Genomic DNA, 19,767 nt, shown 5'->3' with positions numbered 1-19,767 from the left:
CAGCCATCTAAGAAAAGAAGGGGCTTCAAGTGGAATTAGTGGAGGAGGGAAGACTCATACCAATGAAATCACAGGTCTTAGAAGAATTATGTATACATGTACTTTGTTCAATAAGTCTAGGAAATGTGTGACACTTTTCAAAAGGATTTTTTACAAAATCAAAAAGTGTTAAAATCTGTAAAGAGTTTCCATGCTATTATTTTACATAATTTCACATGTATGACTTACATCAGATTGCTTGTTGTTGTTGTTGTTTGTCCTTTGTTCTCAAAAAGGCACATGACAGCAGGAGGTGATGTCATGACTCGCACTGAATTGGATTTTTAAGGAAGGAAGGGCTGTGTAAGGTCACCAACCTCACTCTCTCCTCCAGAGCCATCTGGCTCCAGTGGCAAGATATACATCAGGATAACTGTAGATGGCACTGAATGTTTAAGGCAATTGGGGTTAAGTGACTTGCCCAGGGTCACACAGCTGGTAAGTGTCTGAGGTGGGATTTGAACTCAGGTCCTCCCAAATTCGGGGCCAGTGCTCTATCCACTGTGCCCCCTTGCTGCCCTTATCAGATTGCTTACTGCCTCAGGGAGTAGGAAAGGAAGGAGAAGGAGGAACAGAATTTGGAACTCAAAACTAAAAAAGAAAAACATGTTAAGATTCTTTCACATGTAATTGGGGAAAATAAAATATTATTTTTTAAAAAGAGTTTCCATGCTAAAGAATATCAATCTTCAATTATCATGAAATTTCATTTACCCAGAAATTTTATTCTCTAGTTGTTCTGGATAATTGAGATATGATTACATTGGGTGCACTTATTCCTTTTTCCTTTCTTTCCTTTCTTTCTTCTTTTTCTTTTCTTCCTTCCTTCCTTCCTTCCTTTTTCTTGCAAGTCAACGGGGTTAAGTGACTTGCCCCAGGGTCATATAGTAAGTGTCAAATGTCTGAGGTTGGATTTGAACTCAGGTCCTCCTGACTCCAGGGCCAGTGCTCTATCCATTGCGCCAGCTAGTTGTCCTTCCTTTTTCTCTTAACATACATATCCTGCATGTTATAGATTACAGATAATTCTTATACATTAATTAATCAGATGCTCTGATTCATTTTGTTCTCCTGCCACACACACACACACACACACACTGTGCTTTATTCATGTTTGAAAAACTGATTTTAAATAGTGTATTCAGTTTTAAGTTTTCCTTCTCTTTATGGCCTAGCTAATGGATTTCTTTCTAGTGGCAGCTGGAAACTGGTTATGTTATAATTCTGTGCAGCATACTGCTGGTACTCAAGAAACATTACATCAGATAATAATCACAACATTCCAAATGTTACTCACAGCATTGCATTATTTAAAAACAGAACCAAATTAAACTAAAAACTTGCAGAAAGAATACTAGTGAAATAGCTTACTTTTCACATAGTGTTCCCCTCATGGGATGAGTTATTCCTAGAATTATAGATAATATGATCCAGAGCAAATCCCTTATTTTACAGATCAGGAAACTAAGGCCTAGGCTGATTAAATGACTTATCTAGTATTATACAGGCAGTAAGCATCAGAAGCAGAATTTGAACCCAAAGTCCATGTTCTACACTGCTGGAGTGTTGGGTAGGCATGAATGTCGGGGAGATACTAAAAAAATTATGAGCAAGTTACTAACACAGGGTTATGTATATTCTTCTGTGAAGCTGAAATGTTTAACCAAAGTCTACTTTGAATAGACCAGTCCTATGTAAATGAAAACATACTTGAATTTTTGTAAGTAGGTTTGAATTTTCAAGTCTTCCATTTCACTTAAGGGACCCAGGCTCAGACAATATTTTCATGTGTTGGTATCTATAATCAAGGCATAATGGCTTTCTAAAAATAACAAATGACTATTCTTCATTGCATAATTGCAAATAGAAAACTAAATCATTAAATTTAATTGTTTTTTGCTAATGGATACAACTTTATGGTATTTAGTCATTAGTGTATATATATACGTGTGTGTGTATATAGATATATTTGTATATATGTGTATATGTGTACACATATATATAGCAGCTAGGTGGCACAGTGGATATCATGGCTGGCATGGAGTCAGAAAGACTCTTCTTCCTGAAGTCAATTCTGGCCTCAGAAACTTACTAGCTGTGTGACCCTGGGCAAGTCACTTCATCCTGTTTGACTCAGTTTCCTCTTCTGCAAAATGAACTGGAGAAGGAAATAGCAAACCACTCTAGCATTTCTGTCAAGAAAACCCCACATGGGGTCATGAAGAGTTGGATACAACTCAACAACAACAACAACAACAACACATACATATGTAAACAATATCTACATTTGTCTGGACTCAGGATTTCATTGGTGGAAAGAATACCTGGCGAGCAAAATACCTCTATCAATGCAGACTGGCAATTGTCCTACAAACTTATAGTCTTAAAAATTGCTTAAGGATTTGAGGAGTTAAATGACTTGTCCAGAGTCACATGGCCACCATATGTAAGAGGCAGAATTTGAACTAAGGACTTCTTCTGACTGTAAAGCTGGCTCTCCATCTATAACACCATGGTGCCATATATATATGAGGGTATGTGTGCACACACATGTGTATGTGCATTTGTAGGTATCTATGTAGGCATATGTGTGTATATATATTCTTCTATATGTGTTCTCTCTGTGTGTATATATGTATATTTTTGTGTGTATATACATATATACACACACAGAGAACACATATAGAAGAATGGAAAGACAGATGTTTCCCAGCCCAGTGTGTATTTTTTTTTTTTTTTTGCGGGGCAATGGGGGTTGTGACTTGCCCAGGGTCACACAGCTAGTAAGTGTCAAGTGTCTGAGGCCAGATTTGAACTAAGGTACTCCTGAATCCAGGGCCAGTGTTTTATCCACTGCACCACCTAGCTGCCCCCAGTGTGTATTTTTATATACAAATCTCCACCTCTCTCTCTCTTTCCATACAAGCACGCGCACACGCGCGCACACACACACACACACACACACACACACACACACACACACACACTGAGCTGGGCAGTTTTTGTCCTCCATTCCTTTATGTCCACTACAAACCAACATGAGAGAAAGTGACAAGAAGCCTTGGATTCCCTCTGTTCTGTTCTGTCTGTTCTGCCTGTCTGGTTTTTGCTAGTTTTATATTAAACACAAGTTTTACCATCAAACAAAGGACACCAGTTCCCTACAAGGGTAAAACTGCTATTGCATATGGCTAAACCAATGACAACTCAGTTTCTGATTTTTCATAATTAGGAACCACTACACGTTTTCACCATAGAAACTAGAAAATGTTAGGTCAAGAAGGCAACCTGGACGAGGAGACTAAAGTCTAAGAGCTGAAGTGATTGGTGCATGGTCACACAGCAGAAGGACTAGAGGATGCTGGTCCACTAGAGACTCATTCTACTTCATCATGCTACAGCTCACATTTGTTCTGCTCTCTCAAAGTGCCTCCTCAAACACAAAAGAGCTCAGATCAGTTCACAAAGGAACAGTTTTGACAAGATCTTTTTAGCAAAAGATACTACCAGCAAACCTATATTTCTTTCTCCTTTTCCCACCCCTAATAAAAAACAGAAAAGGAAGCGAGATAAAAAGATTTCCCCTAGAGCCAGTCTTCCATGCTGGTGGAATATTAGTTCATATTTATTTAGTGCCTTATGGTTACATTTGATTCTCATGATCAATAAGGCAATCATCAATAAGTGAAACAGGAAGAGTAAATGTTTTTATCCCTGTTTTACAGATGAGTAAACTGAGGATACAGAACAAAATGATTATGAGAGACGTTGACTACACTGCTCTAAAACCCCAGGATTCTGTTGGACGATGGATGTCATGCATCTGTTTGGCTTAACTTATTCCCTATCAAGATGATAAAAAAGGCCATTGAGGTACAATAATGTCTATCAGACACTAAAACCTCAACGGGAATCAGTTGGTTAGACTCTTTCCCAAAATCACATTTTTGCAGGGGAGAAAAGGGAGAGTATGAGGCTATCAGGCACCTGGTGTAATAGAGGATGGGCCCCCAAAAGGTGGAAAAAGCAGAAAAAGATGTGAAAAAGAGGGTTTGGTTGCAGCCAGTCCTGATTTTACTAGAAAACTGGAAATCTGTAGGTATTCAAATTGTGACAATTCAATTAGGGGGGAGCAGCTAAGCTGATGGAGTGTAAAGGAATAAGGCAGTGAGAAGGGCGAGAAGAACAGCACAAAACCTTCTACAGTCACCATCTAATGCTCTTTTTTTTCTAAAATAACAATAACCCTTTGTATTTTATGAGTTATACTTAAAACAATAAAACCATCCTAGCTTTTTTTTTTTTTTGCAGGCAATGGGGGTTAAGTGACTTGCTCAGGGTCACACAACTAGTAAGTTGTATATACTAGTAAGTTGTATATACATATATACACACAGAGAGAACACATATAGAAGAATGGAAAGACAGATGTTTCCCAGCCCAGTGCGTATTTTTTTAAGTGTCTGAGGCTGGATTTGAACTCAGGTACTCCTGAATCCAGGGCTGGTGCTTTAACCACTGCACCCTCTAGCTGCCCCCATCCTAGCTTTTGATAATCTGTTGATGGGGAAGAGGTTAAGATCACTCCCTCAAAGCAGCCAGGTAGCACAGTGGATAAAGGTTCAACTTGGAGTCAGGGAAGCCTGATTTCCAATCCTTCCTCAGACACTTAGAAGGTAGTTGTGTGATCTAGGGTCACTAGCTTAATCTCTCTCAACCTCAGTTTCCCTTCCTGAAAAATGGGAATTCTAAGAGTACCAACCTTTATGGGCCTGTTGTAAGGATCACTTAAATGAGATAACACGTACAGTTAGGTCCTGATTAGTGCAAATAATTAATCCCCTGAATTGGTCTCATGCATTCAAATTCATACAAAGTTATAATTATATAAAATAAGGTAATTGGTTCCAACCCAATGGAAGCATGTGGTGTGAATTCAGATAAAGTAACCAGTTAAGGGAGTTGTTATTTGCACTAATCAGGACCTAGCTGCAGTACTTTGCAGATCTTAAAGTGCTATATAAACTCTAGCTGTTATTATTATTATTATAAATGATCATTATTATCATCATTGTCATCGTCATCTCCATCACCATCATTATTATTGGAGAGATCAAGTGAGATAATATATGCAAAGCTCTTTACAGACCCCAAAGGGCTATCTAAATTATTATTATAGCTTAGCACAGATAGAGAGCATCATTCTAGAATGCCCTTCTGTCTACACAGACATACCTACATCTAGGCTCCCTATCTGTGTGAGACTGCAGAGAACTTCAAGTATACTGAAACAACCTTACTTTTAATCTGCTGCCTATGATATACCAATGAGAAAAATCATGGCGACATATCATAGACCAAAATGTAAATGATGCTCTTTGTTAAGTAGTAACATAATTTCATGCTTACAGTCATGTTCTCCTTTCTAATAGTTCTCTCCAAATGGAATCTTTCTCTGGACTCCTAGCCTGCAAGATAGTCTTTCATCAAGAAGCTGAAATGTTTAATAACCTGCCAGCATATGTTTGGTATGTGCCGGCCTAGGCTTGATGACACAATGTCTTCATTATCAAAAGAAAGAGGTCTCTGTCCTGTAATAGGACATTAAAACATGCCTGTGCTCATAAACTAATGCTTTGATGTCTAACCATGTAGCACTCTGACGGTGTGCAGTAACAAAAGGATGATTTTAATCCTGTGCTCTCTCAATGGCAAAACTCAATGGGGATTGCAGTTCATTATAGGAAAAGGTCTTTGCTCTCAAAAGGGGCTCTAACTTTGAAGGCATTAAAAATGTCAACTATCATTTGCAAAAAGGTTCTTAGAACTGTTTGATTTTTTTTGTCCTTTTATCACAAAGTGTTTAAGAGCTGACCTGAATTTATGAAAAGTTTACTGAATCAATTTTTTCAAAAATGATTTGGCTGGGCTGGGCATTATTCATCGAACTCAGAGTCCAATCAGCATTTATTTCCAATCATTCCAAATATGTATGTTGCAATTGCTCAAAACCATAACTCACAACAATTAAAATTCAGCTGAATTTTAACTAATATAATTTACAACCAGAAGCATAATTTAATCTATGTACAATTCATCCCAAATTAGGTGTTTTCTAATATTCCATGCTATAAGTCATACTACGAATTTATCACAGCAGCATGAAATCCTTAAATATTAGACATGCCCTTAAATGGGTTAGGGCATAAAATATTTAGATCAGCAAGCATTTTGCACATTAAAAAAAACTCAATTTTTAAAAACACACAAAATAATGATACTGATGATTTAGGTTCAACAATTTCACTTTAAGAAAGAAAACCCTATAAAAGATAATATATGATCCAGACCCAAGAATACACAGGAAACCTCTATGGGCCTCAAAATTAAATACATTTTCCTTGTATTAGTTTTTTTTTTCTCCAGAAGAGTAATTCACTTTGGTATCCTCTAAATAATATGTAAAAAGCTTTCAGTGACAGGTAGTGCATTCAGTCCATTTTGCTGATAGAGGAAAAAAAAAACAACCACAACACAAAGAATAGATCATGGGGAGAATAGGAACATTCGTCAAAGTGAACTCTCTTTCTCTTCTGACTGTTCTCTAGATGTATTTATCATTTCTCTTTAACATGAAAAATGCTGTGCTCTCCAGCGTGCCCCTCCCTGTGCATCATTTGTGCCGTGATTCATCTCTACCTCTCGAGTAGGGATGCTCAGAGCAGATGCAGATCCAAGTTTATAGCCAAACACTAGAAGAATGGGCAAGGAAGCAGTCACGATATATGTGTCTGTGTTTTCCTGCCAGCTCTACCTTTTCTGGGTGTATAGATCCAGTTGTGTGGGCCAGTGAAAAAGTATGAGAATTGGGAGAATTGCTAGTAATCACAGCTCAAACCTTTGTGGAACTTCCCTCTCAACAATTCTGGATGGTAGGTAGCATGCATATTACTATTCCTGCTTTGCAGATAAGGAAATTGAGGCTCAGGTAGGTGGCTTGCCCATAGTTACATAGCTATTAAGTGCCTGAAGCAGGATTCGAACCAAGTTACACTGATTTCACACTCAGTACTCTTTCCATACCACCATTTTGCCTAGTAAGTCCAATTGTAGATGGGTAAGGTTAGCCTATGTGTTTCCCAGGATCCTAGTATGGTGCAAACTACTAGCCTTCATTGAGATGAGTTTGGAATTCATTGGACAGACTTCTTCCTTCTTTCCCTCAGCTAACATGAAAGGGAAAAAAAAATCCATGGATTCCAAGCCATTTGTTTAGAGTCTCCTGTTTAGTCATGGTGGAGATGGTACCAACTAAGATAATACCCCTTTCCTGAAGCTCTCTAGGCAACAGAAGATACATAAATCCACTGTGATTATGTTTAGTAACTTGTGAATCTTGCCAGTGCTCTCATATGTTGGCTTCTGAATGGCAACTAACCACTCAGAGAACTACTCTCATAAGAAAATGTAATGAACCCAATCAGACAGATTGCTAAGATCACATGACAAAACCATAGTTACATCTGAAACTTGTGAGTGCTTTCAATTGTATATGGTAATATCCACTTCTAAATGGTTCCAGCCAATCTGAAGCTATGACATAGAATTTTGGAGCAGGAAAGGACCTTCAAAATCCTCTGGTCCACCTTCCTTATTTTCCAGAGAAGGAAAGGGAGGCCCAGGGAAGCGAAATGAACTTGCCCCCATCACACAGGTGACTAATGACAATGCCAGAGCCTGAGCCCATGCTTATTCTCTTCCCATCCAGTATAACTTAATGAAAACTCACGTGTGCCCATTTCTTATTCCAATCTCTGTCACCGTATTTGAGACTTTCCTGTATGACCCAATTATAGCACTTTAGGTGGGAAGGAATGTCACAAAATGCAGTCCCATTGCCTCCAAATTCATTGTCCACTTTAAATATCCAGCGTTGTACATCCAGATTATCAACAATAAGTTGACTTAAGCATTCCATCATCTGTGGATGAAAATGACTTTTGAAAACTTTGTATTGATATGGCACTTTAAAGTTAACATAGCATTTTTTCCCTCTAAACCTAGGAGGTAGGTAATTGTAGTGTTGTTAATATTCCCTTTATGGGGTTATTGCAGATGTGGAAACTGAGGCTCAGAGAGGGTAAAATAATTTGACTGGGGTCACACAACCTATAGATGTTTATACCACGGCTCAAATCCAGGTGTCTGGGGAGGAAGTCCTCTCCGCTACAAAGTGCCTCACCTCTCTGTGGAGCCAATGACATTAACACCCCACCTCCAAATAGCTTCTCAGGTAATCCATTAATCCATTTACTTATTTAATTTATAAGGTATCTTCACAAAAGGGCACAGTGGAAAGAGTTCTCAACTTGGTAGTGATCAAATTAGAGTCAGATGAACCATCACTGATCCTTCACTTACTAGCTGCGTGAGCTTGGGTGACTAACCTCTTTGGGCCAAATGTCTTCATTTATAAAATGAGGGTATTGAATAGATGATATCTGAGCAGCCTTCCTCGTCTGAATCTGTGATACTCCAGCTTTTCTTTTCCCCATTGAGCCTTATTCATACACCAAAGTCTGGTTCCAATACTAGATTATGTCATGGAGCAGAATCTATGGTCTTGAAGGTTACACCAGGGGAGTACAAATTTGAGCAGGCCTTACTAGGCTGGAAGGACCTAGACCACGTTCCTAGCAATGGACTGTCATCTGAGGACTATCTTTGCTAAGTTCAGAGAGTTTCATTATCAGGTGGGTCAGAAACTGATGACCTTTTTTAAAGCACTGGCATCTCTCCAATGCTATTGCCTGAGTCACATAAGAGATGCATTCTGCATCACTGTGCAGGGTAGCCTGATTAAATTATAGCTCCCTAGGAGAAGTTTTGAGGAAAGTAGAGGATGGAAAGAAATAATTTTAAAATATGAACAGTCTTGGGCCTAAACCAGTTTTGAAAGTATATTCTTGGTTCCTGAAACAATAACTTCTGTCAGTTGGGCTAAATTGTATGTAATTGAATCTGGGCACTTTTATTTGTCCTTTGGAGAATTATGTGTTTATTTATTGATTGGCCATATGGTATTATTTTCTCAGTACTAAAACATTAAGCGTTTCTTCAAAACTTTAGCTGTTTGGGGCTTTGTTGTGCTTTTTAATGTTTTAATCTATAATATATATATTTTTTTCTCCTTAATATACTTGGCAGAATCTCATTCGGCAGGCCAGAAGGCCATTTATGACCACATAGGTCACATGATCGGGACAGGTAATGGAAATACGGCATCTATGGATATGTCTTTCTTCTTAGGAGTATCAATGCACTTGATCCTGGTCGACACACCAATATTACATTTAGATAATTAATCAGCAAGCACTTTTTAATTGTCTACCATGCATCAGGCATTATGTTGGGTGCTGGGGATACAAAAAGAAACATAAAATGTTCCCTGCCTTCAAGTGAAATTTTTTTCCTAACAAATATTTATTTTTCTTTCTTTCCCAAAGCCCAGTTCCCCTCCCCCCAAAAAAAACAAGGAAAAAAAAAGAAAAAGAGAACCTTTATAACCTGCATGCATAATCAAATAAAATAAATTCCCATATTGGCCATGGTTTTTATTAAAAAGTATATCTTATTCGACATATTGAGTCCATCTCTGTAAGGATGTGGTTAGTATTCCTTATCACTGGTGCTTTGGAATCATGGTTGGTAATTGTGTTGACCTTCACTCTTTCATTATAGCTATAGGTACAAGGAGAGCTTCCCACAAGATTAGATGTGGGCTCAACTAGTTAAAAACTTGAATGATGAGAAGGAAGTCATCAAGACCATAAAAATGTCTATCTCCATATGAAAAGGGGAAGGAGGGAGAGGAAAAAGAAGGGGAAAAAGAGAAAAGGACAAGAGAAAAGAGAAAAGGCAACAGTCTTATAATCAACAAACTATTTCTGCTGACCTTGTACCACATACAAACTGCTGAATCTCGAACAACACTGTGGTAACTGTCTTGGGTGTATCTGCTTTGAGGGTCTATGCCTTCACCATTGTGGATCATGATCTCAGTTTGGTAAATGGTCCTCAAGGCTGTCAATGGGTGGAAAATTTCTCATCTTGTAGTCAATCTGGTGATGAGTCTTTCTCTTTTGATATGGTTTTTCCATTTCTACCCTACTCTATAATTAGTTTTATATTAAAGAATATTGAAAAGCCTTCTTCAGCTTAGTTGGCCCCTCACTTTCCCAGTACACCTACACAAATACCTTCTGTCCATAGTCCTATGTAAACACACCCTGAAACTGAAGGAGCGAAGCCCCCACTGTGGAATGAGAAGGTTGGGGCAGGAGCAATCACATGCAGCACGGGGCTGGTGAAACTAACTCCATGAGTAACTTCCACACTTATGTCTGTGAATTGCCTTGTATACTAACCGACTGGCTTTCTTTATTCACATTGATGCAGGCTTAACCTTGTCCTGCCTTATTGCTAAGAACTCTTTTCTGACTGTGTCCTTTCCTCCCAGAACTGCCCTGGGGACCATGTTTATAATTCCTACTTGAACAGCTGTTGGTCAGAGACAATATTATTTACATTATCCTGTTGAAGAGTGAAATTGTTCTGAGGAAGAGTGAAATTTGTTTTCTTGGGCTAGTTCTGCCCAGTAAAGCTTCTTCAGTTTGTCATACTATAAATCAAAACATGGAGGTGATATCCCAATGGCCCTCCTGGGGTTTCCTGCTCTCTTGGTAGCCACCATGTATTACTGGTACATTTAAAGAAGATCACAACAGAGTTTACTAGTTGTCTGTATAGTCACTCTCTAAATAGGTCATTGGCTAATGTGGGTATTTAAACACCAAAATTGCACATCATAGGGCCGTAAGCGTAGGCTAGGTAGGCTTATTGATATTCCTTCCCAAAATGCTTGTCTCTACTCTGCACTTATAGTGTTATTAAAGACATTCTATATTCAGTTGTATTTTGATGCAATCTAATCAGACTCCTAGATGCAGAACGGGGCTTTACTCTGTTAAAATCTGATGAAAATTCTTGTGTTTCATTGTTGAGGGAGGTAATCGGACATAACCATCTTTTAAAGTGTATTGTTGGGGGTTTCAACCACACACAGAATTATTATGTGTTTGCTCCAAATCCTATTATTTGTTGCTTCTGAGAATCCTATAAATGGGTTTCTGTTGATGACTCCCCTACAGTAATGAAAAGGATCAATAGTATTGTAAAGACTACACCACTGGAAAGAATTATGTGCTATCTTTAAGTGAAAATTGAACAGTGCTTTAAAATAGCATCGCCATTTTTGATTATTTAAGCAAAGCTGTCAATATTTCATACAGAGCAGATGCCAGAAAAAGAACTTTCATCGTTGTTTCAAGGATCAAAAGAGGAAATGCTATGCCACTGTGTCTGTGTTATATGGCTTTTTATAAATAAATTAGTTAATCATAAACCAAATGACTCTGTGCTCTTTTCAAACAGCTATCATTTGTTGTTTGATTCTCTCTGCTTGAAAGATGTGATATATCTGTTTTGTTGCCCATTCATTTTCTACTTGCAAAGGGTAGAAATAGGAAAAGACATCTTCTGCACAAATCCAGCTGTTAGCAATATCTATCAACCCAAGTTAAAATAGTCCCAGCTCTCCTTTGGCAGCTTCACACTTCTGATACCCATCAGTTAAAGGCCAGTGTCATCGATCCGACTCCATGTGCAGATTCAGAAAACTGGTACTCTCAGATAGATTGGATGGGTCTGATGCTGCAATATGCTTCCCATTTTCAAAACCTCAACTGGGGACTTTTATCTTAGTGAGATGAATTCAGTTTTTCAAGGAAGGAAAATAGTACTCCATTATAATCTGATTCTTTATTACTACAGTGCTTTAGAAATACTACCCAAAGAGATTGCCAGGACCTTTAACATATGGCCAGAATGTTCTAGAACATTTAAAAATAAAGGTCTATGGGTTTCATCCAAAAAAAAAAAAATGAAGGCAGCAATTGTTGAAGATCTGGAAATTAGATAGTAGAATTTGTCCAGCGATCTTTGTATCACCTGAGTCTGTTTGATTTTCACTTGCATGAAGTATATTGGTCAAGTCCTTGCTGGGAAGCAGTTTATTTCTTCCCATGAAGGATTAGTATTATTGTGCTGAGGCAACCATTCCCCCAGATACTCTACCGGATTTTGGCTATGATGTAGATTTCTGGGATTCTTCTTTTTAAGAATAACTTTCTGCCAGGGCAGCTAAGTGGTGCAATGGTTAGAGCACTGGCCCTGAAGTTGGGAGGACCTGAATTCAAATGTCACCTCAGACACTTACTAGTTGTGTGACCCTGGGCAAATTGCTGAATCCTTTAAACATCCAGGGCAATCTCTAGTCATCCTGATCTATATCTTGCCACTGGACCCAGATGGCTCTGGAGGAGAGATTGAGGCTGGTGACCTCTCTCACTTAAATCCAATTCACTGCAAGTCATGGCATCACCTCCTGATGTCATGTTCCTCTTTGAGAAGGAAGGACAAACAACAACTTTCTACTTCAACTCATAGAGCATTCTCTAAATACTCAGTGAATCCAAAGGAATTTAGTGATGTTTAATAAGATAGAAGATCTTATTAAATCTGTAAACAGATCTGTATACCAGCCTCTGAAAAGTACAATTTACCTTAGGGCTCAGTGTTAGACCCTAGAAGCTTTATGGCACAGGATACTACACTAATGAGCTCAGGAAGATGCTCCCTAAGTGAGTGTAGGTGCCCAGTGAATTGCTTCATTCTATGGGCTGCTTTTGGCTTCTCATTGAGATACTATGGCTCCCTTCCATAGTGTCCCCATGTCCAGGTAGCAACCCATACTCTGGACCTTGCTCAGCTCTTTTCCTCCCAAAGTTTGCTGTCTCATTCTCTCTTGGCTTTGCTAAGTGAATGCTAAGTGAACTAATCAAAGTCTGATAATGGATTAATGCATCCCTCTTCCCAGATAACATCTGCATTATAACAGGGGCCTTCAAATACCTTAATGAGTAATGATGGGTGGATCATTTAGCCTTTTGGGTCTCAGTTTCTTTATAGATAAAAAAATCAGAGGGTTAGAATAGATGCTCCCTAAGCTCCCTTGAAACTCTAAATTCTAAGATTTAATGAATGAATGAGCCAATGATCTCCAAGCTCCCTTCCAGTTACAACATTCTATGATTTTATGGATATTTCTAGTGGTGGCTATGAGCTATGACCAAGAGACACAGTGAAATAGTCTTTATGATAAAGACTTTATAAGAAACATATAATAAAAAATTGGTAGCTATTTACTCTTTTTTTTATTGGCAGGGCAATGAGGGTTAAGTGACTTCCCCAAGGTCACACAGCTAATAAGTGTCAAGTGTCTGAGGTAAAATTTGAACTCAGGTCCTCCTGAATCTAGGGCCAGTGCTTTATCCACTGTGCCACCTAGCTGCCCTACAGCTATATACTCTTTACCTTTCCTTTATCACAAAGACAAATGATAGTGCTGTGGAAAAACACTGACCCCACATACAAGCCAAAGCAGAACTGGTTCTAGTTGCTAATGCTTTTGGTCTTCAATAACTGCATAACCATATGCAAGAAGTAAAACAAGAGAAGTTGGAAAGCAGTTCATGTAAAAACCAACAACCAGCCTCAGGAATCTGAGTGGACAGTACATTCTAATGACTTGACTCTAAAGGAATCTGCATTGAGATGCTGGCAGCCAAAGCAGCTAATGTGGGATTAGTCCTGATAAACAGAAGTGTAGCAGAGTCTATAGTCTATACAATGCAAAGTGCTGCACTCTGGCTTGAGCAGACCAGATCTGGAGTATTGTGTGTCCAGGTCTGGGCATGACATTTTAGGAGTGACCAGGAAAGTGAGGAGACTCAAAAATCGTGCCACACTATGACCAGATAAAGAATCTGGTCCTGGAGAAGAGAAAACTAGGATGGAGATGAGTTCCCTATCTTCAAATATCTGAAGGGCCATCATGTGAAAAAACGGATAGGCTTGTTTGGCTTTGCCCTAGCAGGGCAGAGGCAGGGCCAACAGATGCAAATTAGAGGGAGGAAGATTTTACCTCAATATAAAGAAGAAAATTCCACAAGAGCTGTCCCAAAACAGAATGTTCTGATACAGAGGGGTGGTGAGTCTCCCATCACTAGTGGTAATTAAGCAGAGGCTGGATGAGACACATGTCAAAGATGTCATGCACAGGGTTCATGATTTTGGGGTGAGGGTTGGACTAAACAACCGCTATGGACCCTTCTGACTCTAAGATCCCGTGGCTCTAACTGCTGGAATAGATTTTTCCACTTAGGACTGGCCTCGGTTAAAACTGCGAAGGAAGCCGAGTTTATCATGGATGATCTTATTCATTACCCTTCCTCCACAAATCCCTACTTTGTTTTAGCAGCTCCTTTCTCTCATAGGCTTTACAGTCAGAAAAGACTTTGGAGGTCATCCGGGCCAAGCCCCTCAAACACTGAGGACTAAAGCTACATAATGGTCCCCGGCTTCATTTCCCAGTGACCAAGTAGCAATCCATAGTCTGGCCCTTGCTCAGCCCATTTCTTCCCAAACAATGTTTACCTGTCTCCTCTCAAGGTCTTGTTAAGAAACTGACTGGCTGATATGATCAGCTAACAAACATAAAGTAAGAAAGTGTCAGTGGCCAATACCTCTTCTCAAAAACCACTTGCATTATAACAGGGGCCTTTGGTGCCTTCGTAAGTAAATAGTACCACTGACTAGCCATGTAACCCTGGTCACCAAGCCTTTTTTTTTTCTTTTTTTTTTTCCACCAAGCCTCAGTTTCTTTATGTACAAAACTCCCAAAGGGGTAGAATAGATGATCACTAAGACTCCTTGCAACTCTAAATCCTGTGATTTAATGAATGAATGAATGAATGATCTCTAAGATCCCTTCCAGTTTTAACATTCTGTGATTTTATAGGGATTTCCAGCCCTAGGACATGACCAGAAGACAACACGTTCTGAAACAACAGTCATTCCAGTCACATCACAGAGGTCTACCATTGAGTAAAAGGTGGGCCTGGGTCCGGCCTGGAATGGAAAGTGCCACTAATGCCAAGAGGATCTGTCAGATTTCCCATTGCTGCTTACCTGTTGGTAATTAAAGACGTCATAAACCCCAGGAGGGACTGGTACACAGGCACTGGCAAAGATGCGTTTGCCTCCAGACTTGGTACTATAGAGCTGGGCCACTTCAGGCTCTGAGCCTAGAATAGGCACATTTAACATGTCGGCCACAGCTAAATCATCTTTGTGGATGAGCCCGCCAACGATGTATGCTTCCTTTCCTTGGATGAGGTTTTTTATTCTTCTGATTGTCTGGGGACTATACTTGAGATGAGTGGCCAGGCACATTTGATGTCCCTGTGGAAAGATAACATTATTCTTGTTAAAAGGTGTTCTTTCCCATTCCATGCCCCTAATTTATAATGTTGCACACAATAAATACATTATTAATAGCAGGCTGGGTTATGACCTATCCTGTAGTTTAGCAGTTTAAATTGATAAAAGCTGTTGGGGTGAGGCTCCATAATCGTTCACATCTTTAGTGTGTTGGGAATGGGCTCACTGGGAATAGAACTAATTACTACACATCTGTATTTATTTGATCCACGTGGAATTATCCTTCTGTCAGTCGGAAAAGAGGCTGGCGGCCTTTGGATAATAGTGATTCATCTCAGCAACACTTCTGGCATGGTTTAACACTAAAGTGCCTGGAAAATCAATACAAAAAAATGAAGAAAAAAGCCCAATAGGAGAGAATAGATCTCACCATACTGTGTACTAAATGCAGTGCTCTTTACATGGTTTTTCAGAAAGAAGACACTTGGAGTATCCCCTCCCTCTCCCCCACCCCATCTACTCGAGAGCCCAATTTCATGGGGTATGCTTTTTTGCTATAGTTATCATGGATTAAGCCCATTTCTCTGCACATGATTTGAGGAGGGAAAACAACCTGGATTTTCCAAGACATCAAATTCATTTTCTTTTTTTTTTTTTTTAGCATGTCTAGTTTTGACAATTTTTTTTTTTTGGTGAGGCAATTGGGGTTAAGTGACTTGCCCAGGGTCACACAGCTAGTAAGTGTTAAGTGTCTGAGGCCAGATTTGAACTCAGGTACTCCTGACTCCAGGGCCGGTGCTTATCCACTGCGCCACCTAGCTGCCCCCAAATTCATTTTCAAATGGAAAACTCTTTTTCATGTTTGTTTTTTACAATAAGACATATGAATTTAGCAATTCTTGTGACTATCTCATCTCATGAGATTCCAGGTAACTATATTCCACATTCCCTAGAGCAGGGGTGCTTAACTGGGGTCCATGGATGACTTCTTAGCTGACCACACACAGATTTCAGGAGGTCAATGAACTTACAAGGGAAAATTGACAAATTTGTTCTCCCTTTCCCCACCTCTCCACTAATTTCTAACTGGAATTTAGCATTTCTTTCAATTATTTAAAAACATTTTTCTGGGTAGAGGCCCAAAAGCTTCACTAGATTTGCCAAAGAGGCACCTGACTATTTACCTAGGGGGTGAGAGAAGGCAATAAGCATTTACGTGTTTCCTACTCTGTGCCAGGCACAGTGCTAAGTGCATTACAGATGTTATCTTATTTGAGCCTCAACTCTGGGTGGCAGAGGCTATTATCTCTGCTTTAGAGTTGAGGAAATCGAGGCAAACAGGTTGAGTGATTTGCCCAGGGTCACAGTGCTAGTAAGTGCATACAGTTGGATTTGAACTCAGGGTCTTCCTGACTCCAGGCCCAGATCTGGCCCATACCCCCTACCTGCCTCACTAGAAAAAGAAAATGTAAAAGCATAGTGAATAATTCTGTTTTGGGATCATCAACTATGCATCATTTTTAAGATCTTTGAAAAGTACCTTGATAAGTTACCACTAACTGCCTTACTGAAAATAATTAAGCTGCTATTCTAAATGTCATACAAATAACATAACACACAGAATCTGTGGAATCCTGGAATCACACCAATGTTCTACTATGTAGAATCACAAAATCCTAAAGCTAGCAGGGGTCTCCTAGGACCTCCCCTGGGATAGCTGCATGGTATGTGAATGGATTCAGATTCTGAAGACCTGAGTTTGAATCCTCCCTCTTCTCCTCAGTGACCTGTTTGACCTTGGGCAAGTCATTTCAATTTTTACCACCTCATTTTCCTCATATTTAGAGGAGGGGGTTGGACCAGATGACCTCTTAGGCCACTTCCAGCTCTGAGTTGATGGATGACCATGATCAAGAAACGATATAGTCCAATGGTTGATCTTTCAATCACCTTGTTGAGACATTCACCTAGTCTATTTCTAACCCAGTCCTTGGAAGCATCTGTAATGGGTGAGAAACTTGCTTGGCTTTGGAGATATAAGGACAAAACGACAACAACAACAACAACAACAAATCCTTCTCATAGCTCTGGAAAGGACCTTATAAAACATCTGTTCTGGACTCCAAAATACACAAATGAGAAACCTGAGGCCTACAGTGGTGGAAGGACCTACTCAAATTCACAAAGCCACTCCATGGCACAGTCAAGAGGAGAACCTTGATCTCTTGACCACCAGAGGAGTTCTCATTCCATCATCCCACCCTAATTCCTAGAGAAAGAAAAATGTGAAGGGATGGAGAGTAATGACATTTGGAGATCACTGAGGAAACTGAAGCAAATAGGGTTAAGTCACTTGCCCAGGGTCACATAGCTAGTAAGTGTCTGAGGCTGGATTTGAACTCAGGTCTTCCTGACTTCAGGCCTGGCACTCTATCTACTGCATTACCTAGTATCCTGTTAAAAGGATAACATGAAATAATATTTGTAAAAGGTTTTGCAAACCTTAAAGCACTATATAAATGTTAACTTAGAAAAATGTATATTGGAGAAAGCAGGCTTTTTTAATATTGTTTTTTTTCCTTTTATTTCTTCAATAGTGAGTGTGGGGAGGAGGACAAGGTGGGAGAGAGGGAAAATAAATTTTTGTTAATTAAAAATAAAATTTAATTTTGAAAAATGAAACCCTATTGTTTCACTTGATGATGTCTATAATGATATCCGTTACGTCTGGATAATTTTGGGTTTTGTAATCTGATTGATTATATTTTAAACCTTTCTATTTTATGGGTTACTTTCTTTCCTTTATAATCTATCCCAATGAGGTAGAGTAGAGGAATACAATAGGAGAGACATAAGCTGTAGTTACAAATGTTTGCTTTCTCCAGAATGCCCACAGATTGATTCCAAGTCTAACACTTTACCAGTACTGTTTAAGCTTTGTAAAATCATCATCCTCCCCACTTTATCAATAGAGAAATTGCGAGTCTAGAGCAGTGATCTCAAACTCAAATAGAAATGGGGCTACTGAACTATACACAGGGATTGCTGCCAGCCACATATTAACTTAGAAAAACACATATTAATATTATCTATGTTTTATTAGATTTTTATTCATTTTGTTAAATATTCCACAATTACATTTTAATGTGTTTTGGGCTGCACTTGGGAGTTTTGCGGGCCTCATGTGGCCTGCAAGCCATGTGGTAGATACTTCTGGTCTACAGTGTTTGAGGGAGATGATCCAATAGCTGGCAAAAGAATGAATAGAATTCAATGTGGAATTTTTTCCCTTTAAAATTCCATATTTTATGCATCCCAAACTACCTTTCTATATGGAAATCATCTCTTTTTCTTCTGGGATCTCCAGAGTACTTTGTCTCTCTCTTGTGGTACTTTGTATACTCTAGCTGGAATTATGGTTATTTATGGACATAACATATTTTCTCACTAGATAACACGTTATTCAAAGGTAGAAATCTCATGTATTTATCCATCTACCTATCCCATTATGGGGCACCTACATGGTGTAATGATGGACATGGAGTTAGGAAGACTCAGCTTCCTGAGTTCAAATCTGGCCTCAGATGCCTACTAGCTATGTGACCCTGGGCAAGTCACTTAACCCAGTTTGCCTCAGTTTCCTCATCTGTCAAATGAGCTAGAGAAGGAAATGGCAAGCCAATCCAGTATCTCTGCCAAGAAAGCCCCAAATGGGGTCATGAAGAATTGGACATAACTGAAAAACAACTGAACAAAAAAAATCCTATAATACCTAGCACAGTGCCTTACATATAGTAGGTATTAAATACATGCTTATTGAATGAATGAATGAATGAATGAAGAAATGAGTATATAGACTATTCTTGAACCTCTATCAGGGAAATGACTAGGAAATGGAAGAATGTAAGGTTATTGCCAACAAGTCTTGTCCAGACATTTAGAGACAAATTATGCTCTCAGATCTATGCAATGGACTAAGATGAAAAAATCCTAAAATACCTTTAATGAATTAATTGCATCAGCATTAGAGTGACATGCAAAATGTTCATCACTGATTTTTTTGACAAGCCACGTATAATGTAATAGCTTATTTGTTACTTCCTTAAAACATTAATGGTTCAAAAATATTGCTATGTAACACCATAACAGCACAATGTCATACAAATTCCAGTGTTATTCTAGCACTTGGGCAGACTTAGAAAAAACATTTTGGTATTTTTTTTTAAAGGGGCTCCTCAAGCTATTGAAAATCAGCATTGTCACAATTGCATCTCTATTTAGAAGGTTAAAAAGCAATAGTTAAACATAAACAGGAGATGATCTTTA

General features: G+C 38.9%; 1 protein-coding gene across 1 annotated transcript in view; it reads right to left on the bottom strand.

The window, feature by feature from the left end:
* The window catches only part of IQCH (IQ motif containing H), a 176,041-nt gene that overhangs the window by 108,497 nt on the left and 47,777 nt on the right, over window positions 1–19,767 (bottom strand). Inside the window, exon 9 of the mRNA XM_043983514.1 lies at window positions 7,829–8,020. Coding sequence (XP_043839449.1) covers window positions 7,829–8,020 — 192 coding nt within the window. The remainder of the gene's footprint in view (window positions 1–7,828; window positions 8,021–19,767) is intronic.

This window comes from Dromiciops gliroides, chromosome 2 (genome assembly GCF_019393635.1).
Source record: "Dromiciops gliroides isolate mDroGli1 chromosome 2, mDroGli1.pri, whole genome shotgun sequence".
Classification (NCBI taxonomy): domain Eukaryota; kingdom Metazoa; phylum Chordata; class Mammalia; order Microbiotheria; family Microbiotheriidae; genus Dromiciops; species Dromiciops gliroides.
This window is presented reverse-complemented; position numbering and strand designations above follow the sequence as displayed.